Below are 18,945 nucleotides of genomic sequence, written 5' to 3'. Positions count from 1 at the left end.
GTTTCAAAAGAAAAAACCTGAAATTTTATAGTAAAATAGGAAGAGTTGGGATCATAATAACTGAATCATAATGCTGAATGACCTTGCTATAAGAATATAGGAGGGTGCAGGTTGGCTAAGGGCCGTGATTTTTGGTTCTCTCCTTTTTATATAATTCTACATTAAAGAAACTCTCTTAGGGAGTTTATGTTCTCACAGTAACCCAATGTACAGACTGATTTTAAGGTTCTTAAAACTCATAATTAAACTTCTTCATATTTCATTTTTTACTTCTCATCAGCTTCTTAGTTCAGCATGCTGGATTTACATGCTGCATTGTTTTTTCTATCTGATTTTCAACCAAATGGAGTTATTGGTTCAGTTATTTAGTATTGGTACAGATTTATTAGGTTTAAAAAAAAAAATTGAAACAAGGTAATATCCTTATTACTGAAATTGTTACGTTCGTGTCAGTTTGAGTGACTTAGAATATCTGGAGAGATTAAGGAAGTCTTTGTGACAAACTTTGGTTGAATAATACTCCTATGATTCTGAGATACTTGGTATCATAGATGATGTTTTTATCATAGTCATCAAACAGGATTCCAGTTACGGTGCATATTGGAAAAGAAGAATGAAAATAAACTGCAGCCTTTAAACTTGTAAAAAGCTATATGATTTCTGTGGCAATATTATGTATGCGCCTTTACTTGATCCCCAGAGATACTTCCTTTAAAACTGTATTTAATATTTCAATCTTCTCAGCCACGTCAGCAGCTGTTATTTTAAAATGTTTCTTTCTTTTCCTCTAGGTATGAAAGCTCTCCATATTCTACCACTGCCTAAAATTGTCAGAAATGCCTGAGTGATTTTTAAACCTAGCCCATTCTCTTTGGCAGAAGTAATCTAGATATGGAAGTGCATATAAAGTAGTGTCTGATATGTAAGAACTACTGGAGAAGTTCATCTTTATGTAAATGTAACCTTGTTAGTACTGCTAAAGCCAGTGTGGAATACATTTATTTAGTGGCTGTGTATGCTGCGTTTCAGTGGCACAGATTTTCAGGGCTTGATGAGCAGTTACTAAAGAAAGTAGATAGTCTTATTCACAAAAGTAGCAAAACGTGTTCTTGGTCTCCTTTTTGAAGGATGTTTTTGGAAGCCCAGGCGTGATGATCAGCACTTGGGGCTTCTCGGTTCACAGCTGTGTCCTGTTGCTCTGAAAAGGAGTGAGGGAAGGGAGATGGTACCTACACCTGGGGAGGTACTACTGAGTTAAGCTGTTGGTGATGAGCTCTGGAGCAAGTACTGGTGTTTGCAGAAGGACCAAGCTTCCAGACCTCCAAGAGTGAAGTAGAGAACAGCTGACTGTGCTGCAGAGACCATGGGAAGCATTGCTTACAAACTCACTAGTTTAATTCTGAGTGGCTGCAAGGACACTGGGGGAAGTAGTGCTTTTACTTCTTTTCTGTCACACTGTAGGTCTTTATGGGCTTCCTCAAACTCCTGACTGGGTCAGTGTTCCCTTGCAGTGCTTAATTTTAAATACCATTCTACTTCTGTTGGCTTTGGTGAACTTTCAACATGAACTTTAGGTTTGTAGTTTTGGTGAGATTTCTGGGGAAGATTTGACAGTCCTATAGAGAGCCATGTAGGGTATATTAAAATATGTAAGTGCAGCATAGTTTGAATCTGTGAGCTATCTGGAGCAGGAATGAGCAGTAAAGTAAAAGGCTCTAAACTGAATTCCTTCCTGGGGAGGTGACCTTTATGTTGGTATGGAGCTGGGGAGTGCACAGTGGTCCTATTGCTAGTTCTGTTTCACTGTTGTTTCTACTATTAGCTTCACACAAGTACTGAAATGGGCCCTCCTGTATGTGATATAAAAGACATTAACATAGATTTATTCGTTTGTTGTGGAGGGGTTTTTTTGGTTTTTTATGGTTGGGTTTTTTTTAATAATTGATCTAGATTTTCATTTTGTGTCTTTGTTGTAGAGTAGCAGAAAAGAGCTACTTGTTATGGTTTAGTTAGCAATGTAGCTTCTTAAATCAGTGCTTGAGTCTTCAGATTTTAGATCCCTGGAGTAAGAGAAAAAAAAATTGAGGTGGAAAACTTGAAGAAAATTGCACTGGTAACTCTATAAGAAGTGTATGGTGCTTAACTTGGAAATCATAGAAATGGATAGGCTGGAAGGCCTGTTAAGGTATGAGAAATTTAGCTCTAATTTAATCTATTTAGTATGGGAGATCACACAGCCTAATATCTGTCTCAACAGCTTGTAAAAGCCAAGCTAGCCTGATGTGGTAAACTATGCAACTGTGTGCGGCCTTAAAAATTTTACTGCAAGTTCCTGAAGTTGTGTGCACTTCTCAGTTCAAGAACTTGTTCCATCTCAGGTTGTGCAACATTGTTTTATTCCATGTAAATTTGGTTGTCTGAGAGTGAAGTGAGAGCTATGCATTCTTAAGGTACTCCTCCCCTAGATTTCTGACTGAATAAAAGAAATAAGGAAGGGTTCTTGCCTCAGCTCATATTAAAAAGCAGAAGAGCTGTCTAGGCAAGATTACTCAGTGCTTGCTGAAAAGAGACTATGGGATATTTATTTGGCTTTGATATACAGGACAAGTCTGAAATGGACTCTGTCTGAAAATGCTCCTCTGGATGCAGATGTTCTTGGGGTGTTTTTTTCATTGTTTTGTTTGTTCTTTTTTTTTTTTTTAACAGAGAAAGTTAGATAGGTAGCAAAATGTGTAAGGGATGTCCCTGCCATTTTAAATGGAGATGTAAAAATATTGCTTTGGGTTTAGTTTGTCTAGAAGCCCACCTAAATTCTTATTCGCTATATATTGGAATTTCTGCTATATAGTTGCTTCAGTGAATACCAGTGGTTTTGAGCCTCTTTCTTTATGATACAATATCTTCATATACACTCATCTGAGGTAGTTCCTGTGTTGTTACTTGGTTTTGTCCTACTCTAGATTGAACTTTATGAAGGTAGTATCAATGAAGTTACCATATCTAAGAAGACCTACTTGGAACAAGAGAGAATAGTATGGTTTCTTAACTTCCTCATTCTTCTTAATAATTTGTAAATATAATGTTGTTATTCATGTTAATAGTTTGGGGGGTTTATAGATATTTGGGAGGTTTTGCACATGCTTTCTGGTACTCAGGTTGAATTTTTATTCTAGAACGAGTTTTAAAGATCTTTTTTTCCTAGGCAGAGACTTTTTTAAATGTTTATTGCTTTGGTTATTGAAGATTAATTTATGTACTCATCATTATTGAATAAAAAATACAGAGAATGTAATATGACAGTACATTCTGTACATGTAGTACAGAAAGGGAGTGAATTATGAAAAGAAATATGATGTTTTTTATGTATCATAATATTGGAAGGGCCATGGTTAATTATGGGAAAAATAAACAATCATATTGTTAGCTTCCTACCTGCACAGACTTCTAATTCTGAGTAGGAATCAGATGAAAATTATATCCTGCCTGTGCATTCAACATTTTCTGGTCACATCATACTTACTTTCTCATTCCCTTTTAACAGCCTTGGGAATTAAACTTCATGTTTCATCAGTAGACCCCTCTGTCCTTTTTCTCCTAGGCATGTCAGTCACAAAGTTTCTTTTTAAGTTCATATGCTAAGCATGTCTGCAGATGTTCCCTTCTAGTGATCCCCAAATTGTCTTGACCAGAAACAGTTCAACTGTGGGAAGGCAAACTTTAATGCAGGGCTGCTCACATCTGAGCAGAGTAAACCAACTCCCCTCACGTGTCTGTCTGCTGTGGCTGAGCAACTTTTGGTGCCTGGTGCAGCACAGCCTGGACTAGCACGGTAGTACTATATGTAAAATGTCCTTACTGTTCAGATCACTGTAGTTGTGCTTTTCTTGTCATGCCAAGCAAAGAAATACTTAATTATGGCTACCTTGAAAGTCATTAGGAATAGATCTTGGCCTTCTGTCCAGGAGGAGATAATCCAAAAAAGATCTCATGGCAGTAAGTGAGAATTTCCCTTGTCTAAAGACTATGTGTTTCTTAGTAAACTAATCTATCTGGTTGATATCAGTTTCTTATTCTGTCAGCAATGTTAAGCCTTGGCTGATGGAACTGAAGCTGTTTCCTACCTAGACAAGTCCACAATCTTAATGTAAAGGTTTTGGGTAACAGAGTTATTATAAACTCATCCTGAGTTACTACTGTAGTAAAACGTAAATCCTTGTACCTCATCCAGAAGTTTTTAAGTTATGGCTGAACTTCTTATGTTATTATAAATGTTTTTCTGCAGTTGGATCATGTTGTCATGATTCTTCTTTATTAGAATATCCCTTGTATAGTTTTCAAAAACTATGCTGCTCTTACTAAGAGTGAGTACTATTTTGAGTAATTTAATTCACCAGCACTCGGAAGATAAAGTTGAAAATACATATGCAACAAATGCACTAATTTTTTTTTTTCTTTTAAGTAGACATTGAAGTTTTCTTCTGTAGAGAAGGTGGACAATGTTCTGACTTTGTTGTTGAAAAGCAAAGTATCTACTTATGAATTCAGCCCATTCCGAAGTGGAGAAGAGCATCGCCAACAAGCTGGTGAGTCACTTTTTCTAGGCATTGATTTTTGTTACTGGTGCTATGGTTATTACATAAAAATATTAATAAGACAATCTTTAAGTATGTAAAGTCACTAGTGAAATGGAGGAATCCACTAAACACAATGTGTTTATTGGGAAAAAGAAGTCTGTAAATCATTACTTCATGAGTCAGTACTATGTATTTATGCTTGTCTGGATTTTTGATCAGCGTTGGATCAAGTGCAAGTTGACAGCTTTACAGCTGAGCACATTTATACTAGTAGAGAAAACAAAGTAGTGTGGAGATGTCTGTACATTATATATTTTTTACTAATTGCTCTTCTACAATGCAATCTAGATTTCTCTTTTCCAAGTTTAGAGACAATCTGAAAGATTTCTCTATCTGAAGAGAACAGATGGCTTTTGAACTTAGCACTGAACTTCTCCATTCAGTTTTAGTACCTATGCACTTAATGATTTCCATTATTTGTGTCAAAAGTATAATTTTATTTTTCTTAAATTTTTTACAAAAGGCATCCCAGTGAGTTAAATAGGGTTTCTTTATACAGTAAATACACTATATGCACAGTTCAGTCATATATCAACAGAAGCTACTGTTGAGGGCCCTGGTTGAATTTACCAACCACTTATTAAGGATCCAAATTGGTTTGCAATAAACCAAGAGTGTGATTATTTAGCTTGTGTTTTGAAAGCATCATTATGAGGTTATTTCAAATGTGTGTTAGACCTCAGCTTTCCTAAGAAACTTCTGGGGAAAAACAATGCTCAAGAAAATGTGTTTCCCTTCTACAATACTTGAGAAGGATGTGTTTGAGCTGTTGCTTGGCTCCTATTTTGTGTAGCTGGATTGTGGTTTTAAAAGAAAATAAGCTCTCTACAGTCAAGTACAACATAACACTTCTCATAACCAAATACAACAAGTTTTGGAGGTAGCTTTACTGTGATTGCTATCATGCTTTCTTTCCTTTTCAGCAGTTTCTTTGTTGATGCAATTCACCCCTCTGTACTAGAAATAATTGATTCTACTTGTAATCAAAAAATGAGCTTAAATGTCAAAGTTAGTGGAAGCAAATAATTGAGGCACCTGTCCTTGACATTTTCCTTTGTAAGATTGCAGGATGGGGGTGTACAGGACACATTCAAGAGTCATTCCCAATGTGAAATGTTAGTTCTGATGAACAAAAGATTTTCTACTTCTCTAGCAACCAGTTAGATCTGGGCATGCTTTTGAACATTGAGAATAATACTTGCCAACCTGCTATCCTCCCCCAAAAGGCCAATACAGTTCAAGAGCAAGTTGACTGCTTATGAGCTTGAGCTAAGTAGTGACCTTCTTAAAATGAACTGGTTTAATAGATGCACAAAAAGAAGGTAGTAAGTTAGATGCCTAGATTCTCCATTAAAGAAAGATGTGGTTGCAGAGCTTGCAACACTCAGAATGTGGGAGGTCTGTGCTCTGATCCCTCTTCTGCCTGAAAGGTATATAAATCTGCATCTTTGACTCCCTATAACAGCATCCCAAACAGGCACTTAACATGTCCAGTAGAGAACTAAAGAAAGTCAAGCTTGCAGCATGAGGCATAGATAAGAGAAACCTTTCTCTGTGCGGTTCTACATTGATGCTTTATTTTAACTTTATAGTTAGCACATCAGGGTACTGTTGGTAAATTGCTGTGCTTGAAAGTTCAATATGAGCTCAAAGTGAACCAATAATGAAGAACTTATGTTATTTTTATTGGGGAACTAATTAATTGTGTGGCTTGACTTCTCACAAAGTGAGATTAAAAACTTGGCAGTGTAGAATTAACTGTAAAATGCTGGTGATATAATGAAAGAATAATGCAATGTGATGCTTGCCTGTATTGACATCATGAGGTGCATGTTTCCTTACATAATTTCTCAAGAGCCACTCCCATCCCCAGAGTGGCTGTTCAACATTTTTTTTTTTAGCATGATGATGCAGTACTTGTGAGCAGTCAGTGTCTAGGATGACAAAGTCAAGATAGATGGCAAAGATGCAAAAGGTTAACTCTGATACCATTTAACTTCAATCCATCTGTTACTGAAGTCTGAATAATCCTCTTGAGTAGCACTTCTTTGTTTGGTTCACTCTTCAGTATGTAGTTTGAGATTGCCTAATTTAAGGAAATCTTATAACTGTCTTTATTTTGTATGTAGAATCTCTGTTGGAAATGCACTTTCATAATTCTAGGCAATAAGAATTAAAGTATGTTCATGATATTACACAGCTCTCACTGTGTGTTTGCTGTCATGTACACATCATGATCATATTTATAGTTTTAGTGGGTTTTTTTCCTTGCAAACCCTGAGATGATTTACTTGTCTTTTGGTTTTAATTTATTCAAATTAGGTAGGAGACTTTTAACACTTGATGACAGGCCTTATGCGTAGTTTTGTGTTTAAAATGAGCTTTCCTGATTGACAGGTCTGTTATACCCAGTCTATTATATCAATATATAACCAGTTCTTATAAGTGTATGTGATTACTTGTCTCTGTACTAAAGTGTATATGCAAGACTGCCTATAAATAAGATGTGCTTACAGTAAAATTATCCATTGCTATTTCCCTGGGTAGGGTCAACTTGATTTTCAGTGTTCCCAATTCTTTTAAGTACTAATAAAAAGAGCAAAATGTCCTGATAAACTTACTATGTTACCATAGTGTCTAACATAACAACTTTACCTGCTTGGTATAGGTATATTGCTGGATATAATGATTTCTGATAATGGAAGTTTTTCAAAAGATGCAGATATGTATTCAGGAGATTTCAGTCTCTTACCGTCTAAACAAAGAGAATTGTTTGAGTGGCACATCAGACTTTGTGAAGTTCCTTGCAATATGAAAAACTGGGTTAATAGTCCTGCAAGCGCTTTAACGTGTCTGTACTATTCTTTCTGTATGGGATCTCACTTGTTGGACTACATGCATAAGATGAGTTTCGATTGCTTGCTTTTGATGAAGTGTCAAATTGTACTAGTTATTGTAGTAACCAAAAAAGTAAATCAGGAATCTCTACCAGAAAAACATAGATTATGCATGGATATTCCCTACTAGCAATACAGAAGATAGAAGATAAAGAATTTTTTTCAGGTGATGGAGGAGAAGAATGTTTTAGTAATGAATGATATTTAAAGAGATTATTCTGCAGTCTTTAAAGGGAAATGCAGGAAGCTCAATCGGATGAGAAAGCTAAATGCAGAATAGAATACATGGGGAAATATTGTGTTTAATGACAGGGTTAACTGAAAGACAGGGCCAAGACATGTCTGGGGTTTTTAGTGCTGGTATTATCCCTTGCAGAAAAATGTGACTAAAGCTGGAGGTACTGTCTGCAATATTGTACATTCTGTACCAAATTGATTTCAGGATACGTTGTATATATATTATTCCTTTGTATTCTACTAATACAATCCAGTAAAAGCATACTAACAAATCCAAACTTATATTTCAACGTATTTCTTGATAAATATTGCTGTTTTTCATGGGAAGCTCTGATTCTGCTCATGAATCCTCAGATTTGAGAATTCCTACTGCATTAATTCCTGTCCAAGAAATGGCAATCTACTTGAGAAAAAACTGTTTCTTTTTCCACTATTAATTAATTTTCATTTCTTTAAAAATTATATATTATTGCTTCTCTGGTTAAACTTAAACATCAAGGGTTATGACAAGTTCTGAATTTGCTTTGTAGAAAATGCTGTGTTTTCTCTTCGAACACTGCTAGCAACGTAGAAAATCTTATCCTGATTTCTGTAATTCTTTCTTTCAAGCTGAAACATCTATCCCAAAAGAAGAACTAACTGACTGGATTTTCAGCTGCTAGCAAAATAATGGGGGGGGAGGAAAGGGATTGGCACTGCAGAAGTCACCTTAAGTGCCTATTTAAATTGCTAAAAAAATCATGTCCTGTTGCAATAATTTTGGAAATAAAGGAAGTATGTCTTACAAGATCTACAGAAGGATCACTGCAGGCTGCTCTGTTTGCTTATTACAATTTTATGAAAATTCCCACAGGCTAAGACAGTGCTACAATACAGTAATATTAGATTTTATGCTCTGCTTTATAGCTGAGGTTTTCCAGAATTCTCTGCAGAGAAGGGTAGAGAAGGGATTGTGACAGGACAAAACTTAGAGAGCATCAATTCCCTCTTAACCTTGTGCAAGTCAAATAAAACTTAATTATAAACAAGCACGGGTCTTAATGTTAATTGAAAGTTGAAGAAGCCATCTTAAAGCACTTAAAAATATACCACTTGAGACTTTACCATTTCCTTCCTGCTTGTGATGACCAGCTAACTAGTTCTTAGTGTAGGTGCCAAACAGCCACAGCTTTTCTTTATTAACATTCTCCTGTGGAAGCAAGGTCAAGTGACATGGGAAGAATTCAGAGATGCTGCTTGCCCCTGTAGGGAGAAAATTCATGTGGCAAAAGCTCAGCTGGAGTTGAAGCTGACCAGAAATGTGGGGGACAAGTTTTTTCAAATACATTAATGGCAATAGGCAGAAATATCATTGGCTGGTTCCAAGATGAGGACGATCACCTCACAAACAGGGATGAGATAAAGACTGAGATAAAACCAAGGTGTTTAATGCTTTCTTTGCCTCCGTCTTCAACACGGATGATAGACCAAGGGGGTCTCAGTGCCCTGAGCTGGAGGACCATGACTGCAAGAATGATCAACTCCTACTTGACCCTGAGCTTGCTGCTCCATCTGTGGGGCCTGATGGGATTCATCCCAGAATCCTGGGATGAAGAGCTGGCTGATGCCATTGGATAACCTCTGTTGATGATTTTTGAGCAGTCTTGGGAATCCAGAGAGGTCCCAGCTGACTGGAAGCTGGTGAACATTGTCCCGATTTGCAAGGTCAAGAAGGAGGAGCCTGGAAACTACAGGCCTATCAGTCTCACTTCAGTGCCTGGTAAAGTTATGGAGGAGATTATTCTGGGAGGTATTGAAAAACACTTGAAAGACAACGCAGTTATTGGTCACAGCCAGCACGGCTTCCTGAGAGGAAAGTCCTGCTTATCAAACCTCATTTCCTTCTATGACAAGGTAACCCACCTAGCTGATCAAGGGAAGCCAGTTGATGTAATCTTTTTGAATTTCAGTAAATGTTTTGATACTGTCTCTCACAGGATCCTTCTGAACAAAATGTCCAGCCCGCAGCTGGATAAACACATCTTGTGGTGGGCGAGCAGTTGGCTCAGGGGTCGAGCACAGAGGGTAACAGTGAATGGGGTAGCATTAGACTGGTGACCTGTCACTAGTGGGGTTCCAGAGGGCTCCATCTTAGGCCCTGTGCTCTTCAACAGCTTCATAAATGACTTAGACACAGGACTGAAAGGGATACTGAACAAGTTTGCAGATGACACAAAACTGGGAGGAGCTGTTGAGTCCCTCAAAGGCAGGGAGGCCCTGCAGAGAGACCTCGACAAATTGGAGAACTGGGCAATCGCCAACTATGTGATGTTCTACAAGGGACAGTGCCAGATTCTGCATCTGGGATGGGGCAACCCTGGATGTTCATACAGACTGGGGCTGGAAAGCAGCTGCTCGACGGCAAGTTGAATCTGAGACAGCAGAGCCCTGGCAGCCAGGAGGGCCAACTGTGTCCTGGGGACATCAGGCAAAGCATCACCAGCCAGTCGAGGGAGGGGATTGTCCTGCTCTGCTCTGCACTGGGGCAGCCTCACCTTGAATATTGTGTACAGTTTTGGGCACTGCTGTATGGCTTTTAAAGTATTCCTACCTAACAACAGCCTTTTTTTTTCTGCTTACTACAGGGAGCAATATAAAAATAAGTTTGGTTTATGAAATTGATTTATTGATTTTTACATCCTCTATGGCTGGCAGAGGTATTTAGTTTCTTAATGATGTAGTCTCTGTAATGTTCAAAGAATGTAAGTGTAGGAGTTCTGGTTGAATATCAAACCCAGCTAGGAAGGAGTTGAGTGGTAACCAGGAAAAACACCTCAAGTGCAAAGGAGCCCAAGGGATTTTGGAATACCTCTGTTTTGTGTTACTTTAAAAATGCACATATAAGCCCAGAGCAGGCTTATGAATGCCACCTACTCTTCTTCTCTTTGTGTTGAAGAAATCGTAGCATCCAGTCTATTGGTAATATAGACTTGTTTCCCCTTTCAGATTTGTAACCAATTATTTTAGGTTTCATTAGTATGAGTAGAAATTCTTTTGGAACATGTTATTAATACTTTGTCAAGCCTCTTTTTAATGACTGTATTTAACCTTCTCATGTCTGCTAGCAGGGTGAAAACTATTGATTAGGGTTCATGTAAAGTACTCCAGCCTTAGAATTACTTGCATACATTTTTACTGCTCATGTGACAGCCGCTTAGTTTGTTATATATTTGCCTCAGTCTGTGATGGGGGGGTTAGTGTTTCCCTGTAGCTGGAAAAGTATAGATAAAAATAAGAAGTCAAATGCCTATACTCTGGGGTAAAATTTATAGTTCTTCAGATTTCAGAATTAATCCTAGTTCATAAACAATATGGAGCAAAGAAATTGTGTGGCACCTACTTCTATAAAAAAACTGAGATTATATACAGTTTTAAGATTGCCTGTTGTAGCTTAAAGGATTTTAAAGCACACTGCAAATACAAAGGAATATAAGCTACAATACATAACCTTGTTGATGGAAGCTCAGCCTGCCAAGGCTTCTGAAACAAGTGACTTGATTTACTCAGGTGTTGTGTATTTAGTTTCTTGGTTAGATTTTTCTTTGCCTGGTGGAACTAAGTCAGGCAACACTCAATTTGTTTAAAGATAAAGTTAGGGTTGTTAATGGGGCTTTTGACTAAAATGTAGTCCGCTCAAATTCCTTGTGGCAAAATAATATTGGAGTGATACTGGTGGAATATTCTTTGTCCAAAATACAGTCAAGAGTTGTCCTAACTATTTTTTTGGTCAGTCAGTACTTAGCTATGACTATTCCAAGAACTCCTCTTGTTCCTTGAATCCTTATATCTAATGATGGAGTGAGGTTTCACTCTCTGCTGTATTACCATTCTGCAGGAGCAATAAAGGAGTGAGGAGGGGAGGTACACAGATTCACCACTGCTGAGCCAAAGTTTAGTACGCAGAAGAATGTAAAAATGAGAAAGTTTTTGTTAAAGACTGGCAACTAAGAGAATTCCAAAAGGCAACATTACTACCTAGACTTTCTTCCAGCACACTAAGGGCTGATAATGTACTGGCTAGCCTGTAGGACAACCAATGACTAGGATATAAAAGAAAACTCAAGAAAGCTAGAAGAAACTGTCTAGCTTCTCAAGCTGTAGTCCTGGTTTTGAGACGTATGGAAAGAGACTGGAGTTGAAGGAATCATGAGGCTGTAGCAAAAATGGTCAGGTTGTACACAAAGAAATTACTGGGACTAACTCTCATTTGTTAAGAGCTCTGAGGAAATTTTAAAATAAAATAACTGGATTTCTAATAGTAGTGTGGAATTTTTCAGTTTTGTAGTACTGAAAGGTGTGACTATGATGCTAAAACCCAGTTTCTCAGGGGACATTGAGAACTAGAAGCAGGTTAATGTGTTATCTCTACCAGACTAATTAATAGAAATTTTAATAAAATACATTTGCTGTAATGTGAAGTCTGGCTTTATAGATTTCTTGTAGTTTTTTGTAAGTCAGCAAACCTGATTAAGTCAGTAATTGACTGGGCATGGATGAATAACTGACCAAACCCAGGAGACAGACAGTTGGGAAAAATCTTTTTTTTCTGGTGATAGAAGGTATTCAGGGTAGCAAGGAGGAGGGTTAATGGGGGAGGAGAGGGGTAGGAATGAGAGATTTAGTAATTATGCAGTAAAATGTGAGATGATACTCATTTTAGGTAAAAACAAAGCGCTGCAAGTGGAAAAAGCAGTCCCGTGTTGTCATACAAAATGAGAAGGTTTGAGCAGGCTATTAGCACTGAGGAATAAGACTGTGCAGCTCCATGATAACATCAACTTGTTGCTAGGCAGCAGATCAAAAAGCTAATGAAATACTAGGAATTATTAGAAAAGGAATAGAGAACAAAACAGGGCATAATTATGGCAATGCATAAATTACACGGCTCACCCGCAAGTTGAGTATCATGTGCAGCTCTTCTCCTGTCATCTTAAAATGGTTACATTAAAGCTGGAAAAGGTTCAGGAGAGAGCAGTGTGGGTGACGGAGTTGGTCCTCTGTAAGGCCCAATTAACTAGACCAGAGCCCTTCAAGGAAAAATTCTGGGAATGCGTAAATCACTAGAATTGCAGAGAGGGCAGACAGAGGTGGAGAGTAAGATGAATTAGGGGCAGTCAATTGAATGAGCCAGGAGCCAGGTTCAAAACAAACTAGAGGAAGCACTCCTTCATGCAATGGGTAATAAAGACCCTCAGTGTGCATGAAACTGGTGGTGCGTGGGGCAGGCTGGATGCACGCTTGGAGAAGAGATACACTGCATGCTGATATACAGACAAATCGGTGCGCAACAAACCACAAGTGATTAGAAAGTAGAGTATAAAGGCAGAGAGAAGTATTGTTTATGTTTGAAACCTCTGTTTTGTTTGTTTGTTGGTATATGTAACTTGTGGTCACTCATAGAGTTAAAATACAGGACTGATGAAATGATAAACTGACTGTCCCAGTCCTCCAAGGTAAAAAATAGTCTGTGATGGAAATTGATGTCATGTTATATCAGATAAATCCAAAAAACTTATCCAATACATTAATTTTTAAGTTCTTTGATTGTTCATTATAGGGATAGGCAAATTTTTGGAAGTCTCTGGTATTCATGCGAATTTTCAGAAATGGTTTTTAATATCAAACATAGCACCATAAACCTATAAAAATGTCCCATTCAAATGTCTTAAATTAAAAATATTCCACCTAAGCAAAAGCATGTCTTGGCTATGGGATTTTTTTCCATTTGCAAGAAATCTTATTTCTCAATAGAACTAAAGGGCTTTCAAATCCCTCTGTCAGCAAAAAATGAGATTTCTCAGTTAGGTTAAATGCTCTTTTATTGATATATGAATTGTAAAACTGTTAATTGGAAAAATTGTTCTTTGGATGCTAGTTCTGTATTGGCAGTTTGATAACTATGATTCCATAGCACTAATATTCCAGAGGACTTTTGTGAAAGATGTTCTATAAAAGCAAAACTGTTCTTCATGAAGACTTTGTTTCCATATACAGATAGCCATTTGGAAGAATTTCCTACTCTCCTTCACTGTGCAGCCAGATTTGGATTAAAGAACCTTACAATGTTTCTACTCAGTTGTCCTGAGGCCACATGGGCTTGCAAAATAACCAATAAATATGGAGATGATCCAGAAAGTATCGCAGAGAAGCATGGACACAAGGAACTAAGCAAGTTAATCAAAGAATTGTCAGTAAGTCCATATGCTTTCTCATATGTCATCTACAACCAGAGGGCTATGATGTTATACTACTGAGATCCCATCATATCAGCTCTCGTAAACACTAATGTGTTGCAGTCCTTCTGTCTGAAAATACTGTTCTACTCCTGTCTCAGAAAGAGGGGTCAAAATAGGGTACGGACGCTTTCTTTGTGTGCTGTCATAGTGGAGATCAGAGTTTTTTCACTGCTTGAATTTTAGGAATGTAATGGAAAGGAGAACAGTGAGTCAGAACTACCTCATGTGGCCTAGCTAGATCGGTGCTTTCAGCACCCAGGAAATGGTTATATTTTTAAGTACTTGAGACCAATTTTCCAGAGTAGGAGACTTTAAAGACTTCTTTAAAGGTCACTTCAAGTGCCTGTGAACTCTCTTAGCATTGCTGCTCTTCAGCATTCAAAAGAGTTGTTGCCTTGCCTTTGCTGTTTGTGCCACTGTGAAGGAAGGCTAAATTTTATAACTGTTTGTTAGATGGAGTAAATCTTTCTTCAGCTGGGTGTGCAGGAGGGGTTTGGGGTAATAGTTGCCTTTCCACGTTAAAGATAATAATAAAATAAGGGTCTGTGCATAGTTCTACCATGCAAATTATTGCCAATAAAACCTAACAGAATTGCAGTACAGAAAGAAATATATGAGAGCCTTAACCTATTTTAACTCTTAATTGTACTGACTGTAATATGTGCGGATATGATAATTCTACAGTTTTTAATACTGCAGTTGAGATCAATTTTAACTGAAGCATAAAGCTTTCCACAAAACCATGCTGTCTTCCTGGATCAACATGTTAGTAATTTCACATTTAATAATTTCTAACTGCCATAGTTATCTCACAGTCATTCTTACATGGCTCAGAAATCTCCTGCCAGTAGCAGTCTGATGTGTAAGGTCAGACCTTTCAGTTCTTGGAGTTTACCAGTTTGCCTTGAAGAGAATGGAACTGTATTCCCCATCATTCCTATCTGCATAGGCACCATCTTTGTATGGTCAGATACTTTACACACTCTGTATATAAAGGATTGGTGAGAACACACAGAATATGAATGTGATATCTAACTCTTAGTGAAATACCTTGATTTCTTTTCTAAGATGGTCATATGAATCAGAGAGTTGAGCATGGAAATGTGATTTCTGTTAATAATTTTTTGTGTGATGATAATGATTAATTCCATAGGACATTTAGATTTTACACTAGTGTTATAAAAACTCACTGACCTGCACTTCTGATGCGTCTTTGTTGTGCACTCCACATGGGACTGGAAGCTTCAGAAAGTGCTTTATTTTGGTTTTATCCTTTTTGTCCTAACACACTCATGCTATGGTTTGGGGCTTCTACAAGGGGAGACATAAGCATGCATGATGCACACAGACTACAGCTGATACGCAGTGAGAGAGTGCATTGCACTTCTGTAGTGCTTTAACATTTTGATAGACTTTATCAGTGATGGAAGGCAGTGTTTGTGAGGGTGATATATTTCACTCTAAGTGTGTTAAGTGTTTGCATACCTCTGGTTAGCTTTTCTTTATTAGTAAGGTTATTAATTTTCCTAATAAAGTCTCAGTATAGATTTGTCAATGTAAAGCATGTATTTAAAATGGCAACTGTATTTTTTATTAAAAGATTTCCTTCATGGTATGTATCTGCTATTGTTTGCCTACAAACATTTAACAATAATTGTTCTCTGGTCATGATGGCTGCTTTCCCAAGTGTAAATACTTCTACCAGTATGAAGTAAAAACAACTCTATGACCACTGTAGACATGTGTAGTCTGGTTAGGACGTGCAGTTATACTGCCCATTTTCAGTTGATTCAAATGGCATGGCTTACTAATGCAACACAGGTAAAAATCTGAGCATGCTTCAAGTCTTCCAAATGTGTAATATGATATTATAGAAATGTTAGCTCCAAACACTGGAAGAAAAATGGCTTATTTGTGTCCCCTGTAATAGTGCACTTAAGCACAAAAACACTTACTGTACTTCTGTAATTGATGGGAATATGGAAAAGAAGTATTTGCATGGCTCTGAGCCAAGCAGAATTTAGTTTAACCATGTTCCTGGAACTTCCCATTACAGCTATAGTACTGAAATTGCTCATTATTACAATAGTACTTTTGTACTTGACTTAACTCTCACTGTTTTAAAAGCGTTACCTGTCTTTGGCCATTCCTTTAAGGAATAGCCCCAAAATATGCACAGTAATTGAACACTTCTATCCTAAAGAGCAAAAGGCTTTCAGAAAAATGAATGCATTAAAACGTAGATTTGATTTGTCCAAAATCCTGGAAAGTGTCTTTTATTTGCTGGATAAAGACCAAAAAAAGAAATGTCTTTCGTGCTGGAGAATCCTTAGGGGAGTAAGAATTCCTGAGGTGGTTAGAGAGAGAGCATACAAAGGTTTAAGTGGCAATACCTCAGCTACTATTTCTACCTCCAAGCCCAGGGCTTTGCTGTTCAACCTTTTTTGGTGCCTGGTGAGTAGATCTATGCTCAGGACTTTTAGTTGATGCAGCTTTGCTGGTAAGGCCCTTCAGCTCCCATGTCCAGCAGGCTTAGTGGAAAGGTGTACTCAGGGGTCTCTTGGCAAAAGTGAGCTGCAGGAGCTGACTGAATTACACAGTGGGTCATCTCTGTGGCACAAGTTCCCCGTCCTTGTTTAAAGAGAAAACCTCTTTTCTCAAGCTGGACACTGACAGTGTTGATGTGGGGAGTGTTACAGCCACAGAAGACATATCTAAATTGCCTGGTGGGTATGCCAGGAGCTAATCTCCTGATCTGTGTCAAAGTAAAGCACAAGAACACAAGGGAAAGATCACACATCATGTGGCATGTTTCTGTTGACACAGCTGTATTAATGAGGAGGGAAAAGATTTTTTCCTCTTTTAGTACCAGTGTTATATGCATTATATAACATTAAATGCTAAAACATCACACCCTTTAAGAACCTGTATAAATTTGTGCTTCCATGAGTGGTAGTTTCTGCCTTTTCTGTCAGAAATCCTGCATTTCAAATGCTTCTTGAAAATGTCTTCTCTGATGAGGGAACACTGCAGTACTTGAATGATTTGTGTTAAAGGTACTATATTGGTGAAACTGTGCCTAAAAGAGTCTTTAATGGGGATTATGATGAAACACACTTTCAAATGTGCTAGCAGTTTATTAAGCAAATTGTATTTTTCTTGCATTTTCGCACAAAGCCACCTAAATGGACATTCATTTCCAATTTCTACGTTTCATTATAGTTTAGATGAAGTAATTCCCTCTTCCGTAGCATAAAAGAGTGATATTACTTAACATTTTGCGATAACATCCTGAATTGTTAGTCTTTTGATTTTATTCCTCTATAGAACCAAGTTTTTGAGTATTTTCCACAATTGCCTTTAGGTGGAATTGCTTGAATCAAGTGTGTCAATTTAAAACTAGTAAGAGACACTCAGTAGGAGTATTGGCAGGAATCGTTGTCTCAGGATTCCTGAGACAGGGGAAATGATGAGCCTTTTGAGGCTCAGTTGATCCAGCTGATGGCTCAAATGCCAGTAAGGAATGCTTTCCATTAGCCACAGGTTCTAAACATATCTGCAGTCAGCTGTTACAGTACCTATGATGGATGTGCCTTGTTAAGCTACAGTAGTAGCTTAACTCTATTTCAGATGTTTGCCTTTTGCATAGGCTCTGTCTCTGAAAGCTGCTTTGACAACTAGCTTTTTGTTCTTGCTGCCAGCTGTGGTTTTCTAAGAGTACATTAAAGTTCTACCTCCAGATTATGAAGAAATCCCTTAAATTAAGTTCTTATCCAGCACACAAAGGAAGACTTTAAAAATAGATTATAGAAGATTTCTAAGCATTAAGTGAGTAATGAGGAGAGTATGTTCAATTTATGACCTACAATTTAAAATCGAATGTCACACTGGTAGCCAGCTTAGACATGTGTGCTTTGGCATGGATATAATTGTTTGTTCCAGCACTTGGATGTCACTAATTTCTCCCTTCTTTTGCTAAGAACTGCATTACTGAATGTGTTGTAGTCAGGAAAATTACTGTATACCACTGTAGTATACATCACTGTTTCCAAGAGAAATACAATTCAGCAAGTGTTTTATTGGTTGGTTAGTGCAAATAACTTCTGATTGTTGGCTTTGGCCTTTAAAGCAGATTCCTAGGGGTGGCATAAATGTTATTTACATATAAAAATTGAAACAGTCATTTCATGTTGCCACCACATAGTTGAGACAGTGCAATTTAATTTTTATTTTTAAAATACCTTCTGACATTCTGGCATTTCAGAAGTAGCTGCCTGAAATCTAAGGCAGAAAATGCAGGTTAACTGAACTTTTTTTAACCTGCTCGAGATCTGTAGCCAGGCCTTTGACAATCTGTAGCAGAACAGTAGACTGATAGAAATATCTTCTTCCTCTGCCACTACCAAAACTCTGGATTTCTTGTTTAATGTAATTATCTGTCTTCCTACTTCAGGCATCCCTCAGGCAGCTCTTGAAAATATAATAGGTATTTAATTCTGTACATATTGGTGAATTTCCTTTAGAATTGCATAGATTGAGATAGTGCCCTGGATGGCTTTTCAGAAACAGCTTGTTTTCTTTCCAGAAGGGAAATTCTTTTGTCAATTCAGTTTTGTCAATTTGTCAAATTACACCAGGTCTTTCTAGCTCTTTTGAGACACATCCTGCAAAGTCTGGATCCACAGTTACTGAGTTCACTGTGGTTAGCAGTTCCCGCAGTAGCAGAGAGAAACACAGTCTTACAGGTGGTCATAATTTTCACTCAGAGCCTGTTTTATGGATAGCAGGGGAGAGGGGAAAAGAAATTTTTCTTTCTGAAATGCCAAGCTATGTTTTTATAAATCTTAGCAAATTAAGGCATGGGCAAGGATGTAGTTTGACAAGTAATTTGTCATTGTATAC

The 18,945-nt window shown here is 37.5% G+C and overlaps 1 protein-coding gene across 2 annotated transcripts in view; it reads left to right on the top strand.

Annotated features, from left to right (window-relative positions):
• BANK1 (B cell scaffold protein with ankyrin repeats 1) overlaps nt 1-18,945 on the top strand; it is a 136,660-nt gene that overhangs the window by 42,422 nt on the left and 75,293 nt on the right. For both annotated transcript variants that reach the window (XM_051790496.1, XM_051790495.1), the window contains 2 exons: nt 4,463-4,583; nt 13,802-13,998. In XM_051790496.1, the coding sequence (XP_051646456.1) occupies nt 4,463-4,583; nt 13,802-13,998 (318 nt within the window). The remainder of the gene's footprint in view (nt 1-4,462; nt 4,584-13,801; nt 13,999-18,945) is intronic.

Source organism: Manacus candei, unplaced genomic scaffold (genome assembly GCF_025592945.1).
Source record: "Manacus candei isolate 608988 ecotype Guabito, Panama unplaced genomic scaffold, ASM2559294v1 h1tg000028l, whole genome shotgun sequence".
NCBI classification, from domain to species: Eukaryota; Metazoa; Chordata; class Aves; order Passeriformes; family Pipridae; genus Manacus; species Manacus candei.
Note: the sequence above shows the minus strand (reverse complement) of the source record. Positions and strands in the feature narration are given on the sequence as shown.